General features: G+C 35.1%; 2 protein-coding genes across 2 annotated transcripts; both read left to right on the forward strand.

Annotated features, from left to right (window-relative positions):
* Positions 1-395: 395 nt before the first annotated feature.
* Positions 396-5,001, forward strand: LOC113076343 (uncharacterized). Its single transcript, XM_026248972.1, has 7 exons — positions 396-1,661; positions 1,810-1,955; positions 2,165-2,263; positions 2,342-2,486; positions 3,024-3,166; positions 3,643-3,859; positions 4,417-5,001. The coding sequence occupies exons 1-7, from the start codon at positions 1,445-1,447 to the stop codon at positions 4,530-4,532; spliced, it is 1,083 nt and encodes a 360-aa protein (XP_026104757.1). The 5' UTR covers positions 396-1,444; the 3' UTR covers positions 4,533-5,001.
* A 2,167-nt stretch (positions 5,002-7,168) lies between these two features.
* Positions 7,169-7,915, forward strand: LOC113076340 (adhesion G protein-coupled receptor E3-like). The gene is made up of 3 exons (XM_026248971.1): positions 7,169-7,246; positions 7,342-7,504; positions 7,680-7,915. Exons 1-3 carry the CDS (start codon positions 7,191-7,193, stop codon positions 7,734-7,736), a joined length of 276 nt encoding a protein of 91 aa, XP_026104756.1. The 5' UTR covers positions 7,169-7,190; the 3' UTR covers positions 7,737-7,915.
* Positions 7,916-16,038: the final 8,123 nt, after the last annotated feature.

A 16,038-nucleotide genomic window follows, 5' to 3' on the forward strand; every position in this document is an offset into this window, starting at 1 on the left:
CTTATATGCTACGGGAAATAAGTTTTTATGTGAATATTTTTTTTTTACCAGTCTAAAAACGAATAAAGAAGAAAGCATGTTATTCGTTTTTCCATTACGAGTTAAAAAAGGAAAAACGAATGGACGCAAAAGTACACGGACCCGGTCCAGTATGTGGACCTCATGTAGAACATACATGCCTTAAACGAATTTCACTCTGCAAGAAATTCTAAAATTAAATTTTGAAAGAAATTCAAAATATTAAATATTGTAATATATTAGCCTATTACAATTCAAAATAATATATTTTAATGTATTTTAGATGTAATTTATTCCTGTGATGTCAAAGATGAATTTTCAGCATCATTACTCCAGTCTAATCAGGGAAGATACCCTGATTCAGTCTTAAGTCTCACATGATCCTTCAGAAATCATTCTAATAAGATGATTGAATATTATCAGTTGAACAGTTGTGCAGCTTATTTGTTTTTAGAAATTGTGATAAATTTGTCTTTCGTGATTGTACTACTTATTATTTTTTAAAGAAAGGTAATACTACAACTGTCACTTATAATCAATCAATGTATCAAAATTATTTTAATGTGTGTGGGTAGGCATTTCAATGATCCTACTATTTACAGCCAAATAATAGATTACAAGACCCATACCATATTGCTCCTAGGCCTACCCTTGTGGTTTATCAAAAAATGTGAAGACTTAACGTTCGATGTTTTCGTGGTGTAACTTGGGTGGGGAAGATTGTGTAACAAAAAAGGTTTAAAGAGCAAAAATATCTGAACTTTATTTATTTTATTCGTATATTTTTTTATTGAATTTCAAAAATACAATTCAGTTCTCAAGACATTTAGCGAACAATGTTTATGAACATAAGGATGGCATGGATTGATCCTCGTCTCCATCTCTGCTCATAGCAGACTAATGGTTTGAGGGGAGTGGTTAAGCGTTTTCAAGCCAAGCTGTCAAACTGACGTTATTAGAAAAGGAACGCCATTCCAGACCGGAAATAACTTATCAGATTTTGATTAAAGATTACCACGGCAATGTGTGTGTGTACTTGTTCGGATTAATTTTTCACCACGAGATTATAACATTCGCTACAAAAATAAAATTTTATGTCGACTTTAAAAATCAAAATGCCTTACCATATTGTCATTTTCAATCCATCTGAACCTGGTTCTCCTTGGAATTGTTTCTGAGTAATCTTCCAAGTACCTTTTGTAAGGTCCTGCACGCTTTGCCATTATTTATCTTGCAAACACCTGCATCAACAAAAATGCATCTCCGATTTTTTAAAAAAAAATTATTTGTAACCGGGTGTCGTGATATTTAGTCATGTGATCCGTTCGCGCACATGCCTAATTAACAACACGACCTATTGTTAGAAACAAACACTGCAAAGCAAAAATAAAAATAAAGAAAATCCGTCAGTCACAACACTTAAACAATGGCATTTGCCATTTATTATTTCAAGGACAAGAGCGTGGAAGTGGGTAAAACTGACTGGATGAGTACTGAAGACCAGCAAAATTGTTCAAAAATTATAACACAATGTCCCACACTCGAGGATGAAGATGATGGATGGATGAGTGTGAAGTGGGAAAAAGGCAGAAAAAAGAAAAATTGTCCAGCCCTTTTTCCTGCAAAGGTTTTAATGTTCGGTGGTAAGTTAACTTTAATATTTTAATTAAGGTTTGCATCACTAATCTTGACGGATTAGACATAAGTAAACAAGCAAAAAAAAATATCACAGACTGTCTTTTAGGAACAGTGGAGAACCCAGTTTTTCATACACACAACTTTTTTTGACAGACAACTATAGTGATCTCTGCCAGAAAAGGGAACAGTTCATTAAGGGTGAAGACATCTGGAAACAAACACTGAGGAGGAAGACAAAGCCAAACAGTTGGTTGATGGAGGATGTAGAAGAAGAGGAGAATGAACAGCCCAAAAAAAAGGTAATTATGGATAAATACATCTGTATGTGAATCTAGGACAAATACAAATGTCCATTGCTATAATGAAGCAATATATTACTCTGCTTTAATTGTAACACAAACATGCATTTCTGTAAAGCTGCTTTGGAATTATATTTTGAAAATCACTATACAAATCAATTTGAATTGAATCCCTGGTATTGAACAACTTCAAATTGTCATTTTGATAGCAAAAGTGTAAAAAGACAACATGTACCCCAAAAGAGGCAGCAGACCAAATGATTGAAAACCTGAAGAAGGAGCTGATGGCAAAGCAAACTTCTTTCCAGGTAAATTATTTTAAGATTTGCCAATTTTAGTGGAAACCTTTTTTTCTTTTTCTTTTCTTTTTGCTCTTTGTGTTCCAGTCAGCTATCGAAAATGAGTTTTCATCAGATGAGGACATACTTGAGAGAAACTGGAGTAAGGTACAACAGCAAATGAAGGAACTTAAAAGAGAGAACAGGAGGCTAAAAGAAGACAACATTAAAGAGATACTTGATGCCATGAGAGGTAATTATATGAATTAAAAAATAATAATAATCTGCCCTTTGAACGCAAACACACAACTTGACATTGCAACAGTGTGTTTACATTTTGTGCTCTACAGTCATGGCTGACAGAGCAAAACTACAGAAAGTGTGGGCTCACTTTACTAAACTTAATGAAAATGCAGCTAAAAGCAATACATTTAAAAGGTAGTTGTGTTTAGGGTTAAACACGTGCAACCTCATAAAATACTTACAAATACCACATTCTATAAATCTGAAGCATTGCAGCATGTATGGCTGCTATAGCAAAGTGACTGCTGCAACTAACAGTGTTCCTTACCAAACGTAACTCAAATTAAACCATTTTAATATTATACAAAGCGCAAACAAGTGTGGTGAATGGCAGTGATTTAATCAGTATTTATTTTGAATAATATTTAAATGTTTTAAAAAACATTTTGTTGTGAGTAGTGATTTATTTTGGCATTTGTGTCAACATGCAGTTATGAGGCCTTTTCACAATTTTCTTATAATCATTTATATCTCCATTTTTTAACAGAGCTTCCCACAGTAGTGACGAAGTTGAAAGAAGTGATTGGACAAATAACACTTCAGACCTCACCTACTGCATCCACTTCTGCAACACCTTCAACATCAGTAGACTCTGCATCTGTTTCTCCTCAAGTGTTGTCTGATGATATGGTAAGTACCACACATGCAAGTGTTACGGTCCATGTGGGAAGGTGATTATACAATGTCCCAGTAAATCAACTTGGCAGTAATTATAAACATTACCTGAAAAATCTGCATGTTCAATTGCATGGTGAATGTGCGTGATAAGTGGTTATTATGAATATTGCCTGACCACAGGAAATATAGGAAGCATTCCCATATTACCCAATTAAATGTTTAATGCTGTGGAAAAGCAGTGTGGACAGGATTTAAACAGGATCTTACATTGCACAGGAGCATTTTGCACCCTAGTTCATTTTATTGGGAAATGTGGTAATGTATCTCAGATTTCCTATTTGGTTGGGGAATAAAAACTTGGTTTATTTGCATTAATGCACAGATGAAGAATAGATATATATCCCAGGGAATGTGTTTCATTATCATTTCATTAGTTTAGTGTCTAACAACAATGTATCAACAATTGCAAACTGACAATTATTTTTCAGGTGTTTCTCATGCCAGGCTGTGATGTCAAGGTCCCCAAGCGAAAGCTTAACTCTCTGCGGACGGCAAATCCGTCAGTATACATCGGGGACCTTGCCGTGCTTGTCTATGGAAGGGAAACCCTGTCTCATTCAAGCTTGACAGGAAGACAGTCAGGGGCACACAAAGATGTGGAATCAAAGCCACGGCTTGATAGCACAAAACTTGATGCTATATTTGGTGAGTGTTTTTAATTTAAGGGAAATTTCATTTTTAAAACGAAATAAATTCCTACACATTTCTCGGACATTTTCACTTTTCAAATTGATGTTCGACGTTGGAGGTGACAGTGATTGTGTTAAATTACTGTCACCTCCAACATGGATCAAAAAGGAACATTCCAAACATTTTGTGAAAAGTTCTAATCCATAAAAGTTTAATTTGGGATCTTCAGTATGGATTTGTGAATGTCACAAAAGAAAAAAAAAAGAAAATAATCACACAATGGAGGAAACAAAAGAACCAAGACCCCTTTGATGATGCCCCAAAAATAATCTTAATTTATGTAAAGTTAGACATTTAAAGGTCATTTTCAGCTGTCTGTTGCTAAATATAGAAATTATTGCATTAGTTTTTAGAAACTTGAATTGCATATCACTACATGCTACTTTGACTGTTTTATTGTGTTAATTCTGGATGATGTATAAAAAAATATAAACTATGTTTTATTTTGTTCTGTTTGCGTGTGTGTTTGTGTTTTTGTGTGTGTGTATGTGTGTGTGTGTTTTAACTCACAGACCATGCTCTGTCAAAGTTCCCTGACATCACCATGCAAGATGTGAGACGCATCATAAGAAAAAAATGCAACAACGAAAACTACATCAAGCGAGCTACTACAAAGAAGCCCATTTGAATCAAAATTTTTTGTTGTCATATATTGAACAATTATTGTTTGGATTTGTAGTTTCTTTAGGAACTGATATCTTTTATGACACTACCGTAAACATTGTGTTTACTGTTTTGTTTTGAACTGTATAATGTGAGTGTCATTGTTATTTTAAGTTTATGTGGAATCCTATACAATAGATTTGTTTGAAATTATTGATTTATAAAGATAACTTATGTTCATAATTCTGAGTATGTGAATTTTTGTGTAGTCCACTGATAATGTACAAGAGAACTTATAATTTAAAGTGCAATTAAAGGTATATTTAAAGTATAATAATTAATACCTAAATATCGTAGTGTACTTAAAGTGCAAAACTAATAAAGAATTAGTAAACTGTGATGTTAAGTCCACTTAAAGAATACTTGTAGTCTAAAACTACTAAACTAGTAGTTTACTGTGAGTACACTAAAGGAGCAAAAGCAATGCATAATTAGTAAACTTGTAGTCTAAAACTACTAAACTAGTAGTTTACTGAGAGTACACTAAAGGAGCAAAAGCAATGCATAATTAGTAAACTTGTAGTCTAAAACTACTAAACTAGTAGTTTACTGTGAGTACACTAAAGGAGCAAAAGCAATGCATAATTAGTAAACTTGTAGTCTAAAACTACTAAACTAGTAGCTTACTGAGAGTACACTAAAGGAGCAAAAGCAATGCATAATTAGTAAACTTGTAGTCTAAAACTACTAAACTAGTAGTTTACTGAGAGTACACTAAAGGAGCAAAACCAATGCATAATTAGTAAACTTGTAGTCTAAAACTACTAAACTAGTAGTTTACTGAGAGTACACTAAAGGAGCAAAAACAATGCATAATTAGTAAACTTGTAGTCTAAAACTACTAAACTAGTAGTTTACTGAGAGTACACTAAAGGAGCAAAAACAATGCATAATTAGTAAACTTGTAGTCTAAAACTACTAAACTAGTAGTTTACTGAGAGTACACTAAAGGAGCAAAAACAATGCATAATTAGTAAACTTGTAGTCTAAAACTACTAAACTAGTAGTTTACTGTGAGTACACTAAAGGAGCAAAAACAATGCATAATTAGTAAACTTGTAGTCTAAAACTACTAAACTAGTAGTTTACTGTGAGTACACTAAAGGAGCAAAAACAATGCATAATTAGTAAACTTGTAGTCTAAAACTACTAAACTAGTAGTTTACTGAGAGTACACTAAAGGAGCAAAAACAATGCATAATTAGTAAACTTGTAGTCTAAAACTACTAAACTAGTAGTTTACTGACAGTACACTAAAGGAGCAAAAACAATGCATAATTAGTAAACTTGTAGTCTAAAACTACTAAACTAGTAGTTTACTGACAGTACACTAAAGGAGCAAAAACAATGCATAATTAGTAAACTTGTAGTCTAAAACTACTAAACTAGTAGTTTACTGAGAGTACACTAAAGGAGCAAAAACAATGCATAATTAGTAAACTTGTAGTCTAAAACTACTAAACTAGTAGTTTACTGAGAGTACACTAAAGGAGCAAAAGCAATACATAATTAGTAAACTTGTAGTCTAAAACTACTAAACTAGTAGTTTACTGTGAGTACACTAAAGGAGCAAAAACAATATTTATTAGTAATCTACAAGTATGATGGTGAGTTCACTTAAAGAAAACTTGCTGTATAAAACTACTAAACTAGTAGTTTATTCAGAGTACACTAAAAGAAAACGTGTAAGTATACTTGCAGTGTAAAACTACTAAACTAGTAGTTTACTGAGAGTATACGTCAAAGTGAACTTTCATAAACTAAAAAAATGCTACAAGTAATAAAATAGTAAACTACTAGTACACTCATAAGTTCTCTTGCAGTACAAATGAGAAACATAATTATGAACTAGTTGTAGACTTAGAGTTTACTACTGTTACACTTATAGTACACTTAAACATATACTTTTATATACTTCAAGTGGGCCAATTTAGTCCCAAGCGGTATTAAAATAGTACACTTTCAAGTTTACTACTAGTAAATATTGACATAAGTATACTTACTACATAAAGTATACTTATAAATATACTTGAACATTACTCAAGTATACTTCATAAAATGAACTTGAAGTATACTTTTTTTTCGTAAGGGAAGCCAAGGAGGAGGTCACTCCTCTGGTGGAAAGGGCCCTCATTCTGATAGACCTTTTAAAAAATCCAGCATATACTGGTTAGGTATGTTTTGAATCATGGCTGCTGGTTTAAGCTGGTCCTTAGCTGGTAATGAGCTGGTCCTGAACAGGAGCTATTTGCTCAGGACCAGCACATGACCAGCTAAGAACCAGCCTAAACCAGCTCTAGATCCACAGCCATGCTTCAAAAAATATCTAGCCAGCATATGCTGGATTATTATAGCATCAACTACTGACAGCCCTTTAGAGCAACATCCAAAGCAAACAAACCGTCCTCCTTAAAGAAGGTGATACGCAAGCAAAACAAGGAGAGACTCATATGTTCATGCAGCTACATGAACAGGAACAAGTCAGGCTTCAGTATTCAGAGACCACAATAGTTTACCCCTTAAACGTTCAACGCAATGGGAGATACCATTCAAAATGTGATTAACCATTTAATGAATTACTTTGCAGTTAAACACAATTCTCTTCATCAAGATCATCATCACTATGCGGTCAACTCTCATAAATCTTAATGCTGACGTTTCACAGATGAAACAAACCAAGTAATATTTCTGTTTAATTGTTCTATAGGGAACCATATATATACAGTAGTCAGTAAATAAACATTAACTGTCCCTCTTGACATGTTTCTTTGCAGGATTATAGTGTTTAAAACTCTGGCTCAGTTTGTTGTTCTTGGTTGCTCCTGGATTCTGGGTTTCTTCACAAAAGACAGTAAGGTGCTGGAGATCCTCTTCCTGATCTTGAATTCCCAGCAGGGAACCTTCATCTTCCTCATCTATTGTGTCCTCAACAATGAGGTCAGACATTTACAAAATTTGATGTTTCACAATGGTTTTGATTTCCAAGCTTTTAAAACTACTCCAAAAGTCTTTCTAAAGCCATAAATGATAATAATAATAATTTTAAAAAATCTTCAGAGGTTAACCTGATCTCATGAAGTCACTCAGCTCCTCTCGTCTCGTTCTTGTCCAGGTCAGGCAGCAGTATAGGAAGTTCTTCAGAAGTCTTTGCTGTGTCAAACAACACTGAACACTACAACATCAATGATGGCGATTTAAAGGAAAATGATAAATGTAAATGATGGCAAATTAAAAAGAAAAGAAAACTCCAGAAAACTATTTCATGTTTGCATGGTAATAAGAAATAAATTAATTGTATGGAATCATCTAGTAGTCCAATATTAACACATTCATAACTTTACAATTCCAGCTCCAGAAGAATGACCTTATGACTTATTTTTTGAGGATCCCTTTCATATTATATTACTTTAAATATTGTACTGTACTATAATATAAAAATACATTTTTTTAAGGAAAAGTTTTATTGATATACTGAATATACATATAAAACTAAACTATAAAAATTAGTAAATGAACAGCTAATGTCTTCAGTGTAAAATTAATCTATTACTTACCTTGAACTTTGAATTAAATTTTGCTTTTGATCAGGCCACATTTGGGTTTTTCTTGTAATATTTGAATGCATTTATGTTAGAAAATATGTTGAAGAGACAGGGCAGCAGAGGAAGTGGGTGACTTTCCTGAAACTATTTTATTAATAGTCACTTGATCTTCAAAGTTTCATTGTGTGTTTGTGTGTGTGTGTGAGAGAGAGAGAGGGAGAGAGAGACTCAAATAACAATCCCCTAGCAAGAGATATGAGATATAACACCATTCAGAGATTATAAAATCAGCTATATTTTACACGTATAAAAACTTATGGTGTGTGAGGAAAATATTATAGGCATAATTTTAAGGATAAATATACATTATAATTCAATAAAAATTTCAAAACCCTTCTGTTCCTTGTGAATTAGTGAAGTACAACCTGAATTACATCCTACGACTCGGTTTCAAGGTGAGGTCGAGACATTTGTTCAGGAAGAACATGCTCATCAATTCATTTCTGATAAAGAGAAGCAATATTTGCTGAATTGTTCTCCGACTAGACCTGTTTTTACATCTTACCTAAGGTACATAAGAGTTTGGTCAATCCACCGGGGCGACCTATAGTAGCAGGAAACAATAGTCTTACTGAACCTCTTTCAAATTTTGTTGATTTTGTTTTGAGACCTTTAGTCACTTCCCTTCCCTTCTATATCAATTGTGGATAATAAAATAGTCTCTTCTCTCTATAGAAAAGATACAGCCAAGGACAGTCTCCTTCATGCTAAAAGTGCTCATCCAATCTAAAAACGAGGTTTACCTTACAGCCAATTTTTGAGACTTCACCGTATTTGAAAGCCCAGAGCTTGTACATGGACTTTAAATCACGAGGCTATCCCAACCAGTGGCTTGATACTGCACTTGAGAAGGTTTCCATTCTACAAAAACAGGAGGAGAGAAATTTGACTATGAAAAAAGGAAATAAGAATTTTTCATGCATTTTTAAATCCATATTTAGTCCACTGAGTAATGATATCAAAACCATAATGAAGAATCATTGGCACATTATTCAAAGTGATCCTTAATTATCAAATGTATTTAGTGAACAACCACTTTTTGTTTCTTACAGTAGCTCTAATTTGAGGGACAAGCTTGTCCATGCTGACACCCATATCTCCTCTCCAACTACTCTTGTCGATGCCCAGGGTAATGTTTTAAATTGCTCTTCTTGTACTAAGTATGCCAAATGTAAATCATTTACACATCCTCATACACTAAAAACGTATAAGATTAGACAACTGATTACCTGTAAGAGTACATATGTTGTTTACATTATCATTTGTCCATGTCCACAACTATATGTTGGCAAAACTACACGTGCTTTACGCACAACAATGATTGAACACACAAGTGCCATTAGGAGAGAGGATGATACATCTTCAATTTTTCGTCTGCTAACCACTCTCTGTCTGACATGAAGTTCCTGGGCATCGAGAGGATTTTACCTCACAGGAGAGGTGGAGATAGAGATAGAAAATTATTGCAAAGGGAGGCTTTTTGGATCTTTGAACTTAAATCTTTATTTCCTGAGGGTATGAATGAAGATCTTGAATTTTCTTGTTTTTTATAAAACATATTCTTTCTTTTTGTGTGTCTGTAATGCTGTATTATCATTGGAAGTTGTTCATTTGAAATATGTGTATACTTGTTTGTAATTCTACTTGAGACAATTGAGATTTTGAGATAACTGCATTCAGCTGATTGTCCTTAATTGCTGACTTGCTTAAAAAAGGTGAATGTTGTTTGCTAAATGAGCACTGAAAGTAGCAATGCGCTGAAACGTTTGCTGGTGTCCATTCTGTTTTTAACCCACATGCACTTTGCACTTTTTTGCACGATGCAATTTGAAAAATATTTTTTTTGTAGACTTCCAGTCTTGAGTGGATCAGTGTGCGTCCAGCCACTCCTCTCGTTTATTCCTATGCCATTTGCTCCACGCACCTGCAGTACAATAACTTTTTTTTTCTGTTTGGAGGGCTACATTTTTTCTAGTCTTAGTTATACTTCCAAGAAATATGCTAAACACAAACATACTTAAAATGTATTCCTAAAAACTTACTTTTAGTGATGTTTTATGTTACTCTTAAATAAAGTATATTTTAGGCCTACTTTGTGGAAGAACAGAACATGATTACACTTTTAGTGGAATTTTAAAGTAGCCTACCGCAAAATATTTAAAATATTTATGTATTTATCCTTTCAATATTCTATAAAGTATGATATTAAACAACAACAACAAAAACATTTTCAACATTTACAATGTGCAAACATTTGTCAACTATTATTGAGCAATGCAATACTTATAATATGTTGCATGTTGCTTATAATTTGTAATATGTCGCATTTTATTAATTCTCAGCTCATTTTCAGATCAGAGACTGCTATATGAGAGCACAGGGCATCATCACTGGAAAGATAAGTTTATCTTACTACTTTTAATGAAGATGACAGCTGTATGGAGTAATGAAACAAAACCCCAGTTGATAACTCTTGCAGATTAAACAGCCTGCGAGCTGAATTCATTGACTGATGTCGGAATATCAAAAATATCAACACTGATGTGATGACACCAGCAGATTATTGACTACACAAACACAAAGAACATCATCTTCTGATCATCATTATCTGTGATGAATGAATGTTTTCCCCAGGATCAGACACTGACTATTCCAGAGCTTAAACTGAACAAGTACAGACATGATTTTTGGAGAAAAACTGAAATGGCACTCTTCGTGTGATATTGATTAACTACATAAAATGATATAAATATATAAAAAATTTTAACCCCCATATCTTGAATGTTGTGCTCATTCACATGCATTCATAAATGCATTTGAATACACCGAATAATGCACACGAATAATCATGTGTAACTTTACAGTAGCCTAGATGCGTGCACTTTGTAGGCACGATTTGTTTAGTTTTTGAATATACTTGATACTGTCAAAAGGCACATCATCAAAACAAAAAATACGAGTTCACATATCACACCTAAACACGCGTGAAAAACGCAATTAGAACCAGCTACTAAATTAGTTAAAAATGCCTATCCATATACAGCTATGATTCGCGATCCCGCTATGAACTCCCGAACTGACTCAAATGATTCGCCGCTCCGATCGCTCGAACAGATTCAAATGAACCGCGAGCCGCTCCGAATTCTCGAACTGACTCAGATGATTCGCGAACCCTTTACGAACTCCCGAACTGACTCAAATGATTCGCCGCTCCGAACTCTCGAACTGATTAAAATGATTCACGCTCCGAACTCCCGATCTGACTCAAATGATTCACGCTCCGAACTCCCGATCTGACTCAAATGATTCACGCTCCGAACTCCCGATCTGACTCAAATGATTCACGCTCCGAACTGCCATTGTCTTAGTTCTCTAATTTCATAATATTTACTGGAATTAAGGTACAAAAAGTATGTTGTTAACAACTCTTTGACCACAGCTGCTGTGATTCAAAATCTCTTGCAGCAGCTCAACACTGGTTTTCTCTGAGGTGGTCAGATCACATCAGATTGTGGTTAATCTTGCAGATCATGACTTATATCTACTCTTCCTCTCCCTGCAGTTTGGTAATATAAAGATTCCTTCTTTGAACTCCCATCTCTTCTGTGGGTTTTATTGTTCTGGGTCTGAATTTGGGCTCTTGGGGTCTCAAAAAAGAAACATTTTCAATCTCCAAGGTGAACGTTATGACAACACACTCTTAGAAAAAAAGGTTCATTGGGGTTCTATATAGAACCATAGGGTTCTTTACTCAACTCCAAAGAACCTTATATGCTAAAAAGATTCTATAATGACAAGAAAGAACTCTTTTGGCACAAAGGTTCTTTAGGCTATTATTCATTCATATATTACATTATTCTGCAACATTTTGTATTTGTAATTAAACTATTGTTTGTAGTAACTTAATATCACATTTTAATCATGCTGATTTTTGGAGAAAAAACTGAAATGGCACTCTTCGTGTGATATTGATTAACTACATAAAATGATATAAATATACCGTAATTCCTCAAATAAAAGCTGGGGCCTTTATTTACCTGAACTGCAGAAGGTAACAGGCGTTTATTTGAAGCAGGCTTTCATTAGAGGCAGGCCTTTATTTCCAGCTCCATCTGTTTGATAAGTAATTGTTTTAAATAACCCGTTTTAAATCAAAAGCGATTGCGTTCCAGTGGGCCGAGATCTTAAAATTAGCTCAGAATCAATCACTAAAAGAATAAGTTCGGTTCAGATGCGCTCTGTGTCAGTCTGCTTCACGCTGAATCACGCATGCGCAGTATCATCAGCTCCTCGGTTCTTGAATCGGACGTGTCCGACAGAAAAACTTCTCGGGTTCAGTGTACTGGTGATCCGAAAACCCATGCAACCGGTTCTTGACTGGAGAACAAGAAACACTCCAGCAGTGGTCGTGTACGTTCGTTATCTGGCTCTGCTGCACAAATTTCCCCCCGGCCTTTATTTATGACCAGCCTTTATTTGTCTGTGTTGACCACGCCCCGGCCACTATAAGAAGCCCAGCGTTTATTTGACTCCCGGTTTTTATTTGAGGAATTACGGTATACATTTTCTAACCCCCATATCTTGAACTTTGTGCTCATTCACATGCATTCATGAATGCATTTGAATACACCGAATAATGCACTGAAAGAACGCACTCAAAATGCACATGCGCACTAGTATGACCTCATCATGTAACTTTACATTAGCCTAGAAGCAGAGGTGTAGTGGTAAAAAAAGAGGTGGGTAAACTATAAATTCACGGTAAGGTGGGCCACTGCCTACTGGTGTATGTGTATCCTGATGACATCACTATAGGCTATCATTTGATATTACTACCAAGGGTATCACTGGTTGTTCCCTCATATAGGTCACACAATCACTATTCAATTCATACATTAATCTAAGTTCTTGTTAAAGAGACTCAAGAAGGAATAATAAGGTTGAAATCTATAAAGTTGTCTAAATGACTAAATGACAAAACAGAGAGAATTTTTTTTAAAGAGGAATAGAGAGAGAGGCTTATATCCAGGGGTTCCAATGCAATGCACTTGTACGCAATGATTAGGGATTTTGGATTATTTTCATAGTCGATTAATATGTTTAATATTTTCTCAGTTAATCGGTTAGTTGTTTGGTCTATAATATGTCAGAAAAATGTGGATCAGTGTTTCCCCAAAAGCCCAGGAATGGTCCTTAAATGTCTCGTTTTGTCCACAACTCAAAGTTCAGTTGACTGTCACAGAGGAGAGAAGACAATAGAACATATTCACATTTAACAAGCTGGAATCAAATATATATTTTTTTTTTACTTTTGTCTTTCATATATTTTATCAATGACACAGACCGCAATGACACAGACAGCTTCATCGCAGAAGGACATCCTTTTGGTCACGTGGTTCACGTGAGATGATTGACAGCTTTACAAACTAATGATGTCGCACTGATGTAATAACTGACCTGAATCAATAAGAGAGTAATCCCTAGATCTGTTAGCTGTTTGAGCTCTTCAGATCGCATAAATCAGTGTAAAATAAATAGGAATGTTATTCTGTATAACGAAATATTTTACAAACATGTCATAAAATTATTATCTATTCAAATGTGCGCACCATTGGACTATAGCCCTGGCGGATCGTGGATATTGTATGTATACAAACACAAATAAACCGGAGATGAGATGAATGGCTGCTGTATGAGTGATGATTTCTATTCAAAATAACTAACGTTATTATTATAATTATTATTATTATTATTAATTGCCGGATATCCATTTTTGAATTTTGATGCAGTCTGTTGCATGTCGTTCATTTTGAACGAATCTTTAATATGACTCAGGAATTGTCAAACATGATACCGAGTTGGCATAGAGAGTGATTCGTTCATTTTGTGTTGAATGCACATGCATAAGGGTTCTGAATCGACAGGTGAGGTCCGAGTATTTTATTCTTCCTGTCAGTCCCATAGAGACGGGAAGAGAAAAGATTAGTTCATTTTGCTGAACGAGACTCAAAGATTCGAGTCAGTAAAATGATCTGAACTTCCCACTACTACTGGCAACACCGCAAGCATTGGTCAACACTGACAAGTTGCAGCGCAATGTGAAAGACTTCATCTTTAACAACAAACAACCTATGAAACTAATAATGAACAATAACTACATGACATAAGCTTAATTTAAAAATGTCATAGGAACTGTAGGCTATTTAGAGGTGGATAAACTCAATTTATAGGTGGATAAACGCACTTTGGAGGTGGGTAAATGCTATTTCCGAATTTTGGGAGGTGCGTAAATCCCTGCCTAGATGTGTGCACTTTTTAGGCATGATTTGTTTAGTTTTTGATTATACTTGAATATACTCCCGAACTGATTCAAATTATTCGCGACCCCCAAACTGACTCAAATGATTAGCGAACCCACTTTGAACTCCCAAACTGACTCAAATGATTCGCGAACCCGCTATGAACTCCCGAACTGATTCAAATGATTCGCGATCCCGCTCCGAACTCCGCACTGACTCAAATGATTCGCGAACCCGCTCAGAACTCTCGAACTGATTCAAATGATCCGCGAAGCCGCTCATAACTCCCGAACTGATTCAAATTATTCGCGATCCCGCTCAGAACTCCCAAACTTATTCAAATGATTTGCGATCCCAAAACTGACTCAAATAATTTGTGAACCCTCTTTGAACTCCCGATTCATTTGATTCATTTCAAGGTAGCAGCCAAATCACAACAAATGCATACATAACAAACACCAAATTACATTTCCACGATAAAAGAAGTACAAAATATTAATATATATATATATATATATATATATAAGTCATTGAAATCATTTAAAAATATAATCGACAGAAAAAAAAAAAAAAAGCCTCCAAAGTCCAAATATTCATTTATCACGAATTAACTGTTTGACAAACACTTCCTGCTCTAATGTGCAGATCTGGATAAAAAAAAAAACAGGCTCCGGAGTCTCGATCTGAATCAACCGACTTGCGAACAGGCTCAGAAGTCCCGATCTGAATCAACCGAGTTGCGAACAGGCTCCAAAGTCCCGATCTGAATCAATGAAGTCGCAAACACGCTCCGAAGTGCCGATCTTAATCAACCGAGTCGCAAACATGCTCCGAAGTGCTGATCTGAATCAATTGAGTCGCGAACAGGCTCCAGAGTCTCGATCTGAATCAACCGACTTGCGAACAGGCCCCGAAGTCCCGATCTGAATCAACCGAGTTGCGAACAGGCTCCGAAGTCCCGATCTGAATCAACGGAGTCGCGAACACGCTCCGAAGTGCCGATCTGAATCAACCGAGTCGCAAACATGCTCCAAAGTGCAGATCTGAATCAATTGAGTCGCGAACAGGCTCCAAAGTCCCGATCTGAATCAACCGAGTCGCGAACAGGCTCCAAAGTGAAAAAAAGGTTGTATGATTCAGTGTCTCTGCAGGGGATTATAGGTCAACAGCGCCACCTGCTGTAGACACGCGGCTATTGATAGTGATGCTACAGTCAAAAATCAGTAATAATTCAAACTTATCAAAATAAAATATGTAAAATAATGGTTTCTATTTTCATTTTCCTTTAAAACATCATTTATTTCTGTGATAAAACCCCCCAATAATAAATCATTCTGATCCCAAACTCTGACCAGTGTGTGTGTGTGTGTGCGTGTGTGTGTGCGTGCGTGTGTGTGTGTGTGTGTGTGTGTGTGTGTGTGTGTGTGGCACTTACACACTAATCCCCACAATAATAAACATGTTAAATACTAATCTGAGGAAGAATATAATTTATATAGGAGGATATAATTTTATATGCAATATTATCTTTTCTTTTCATCATAATCTGATAATTTCTGTTCAACTTTAT

This window comes from Carassius auratus, unplaced genomic scaffold (assembly GCF_003368295.1).
Source record: "Carassius auratus strain Wakin unplaced genomic scaffold, ASM336829v1 scaf_tig00020025, whole genome shotgun sequence".
NCBI lineage: Eukaryota > Metazoa > Chordata > Actinopteri > Cypriniformes > Cyprinidae > Carassius > Carassius auratus.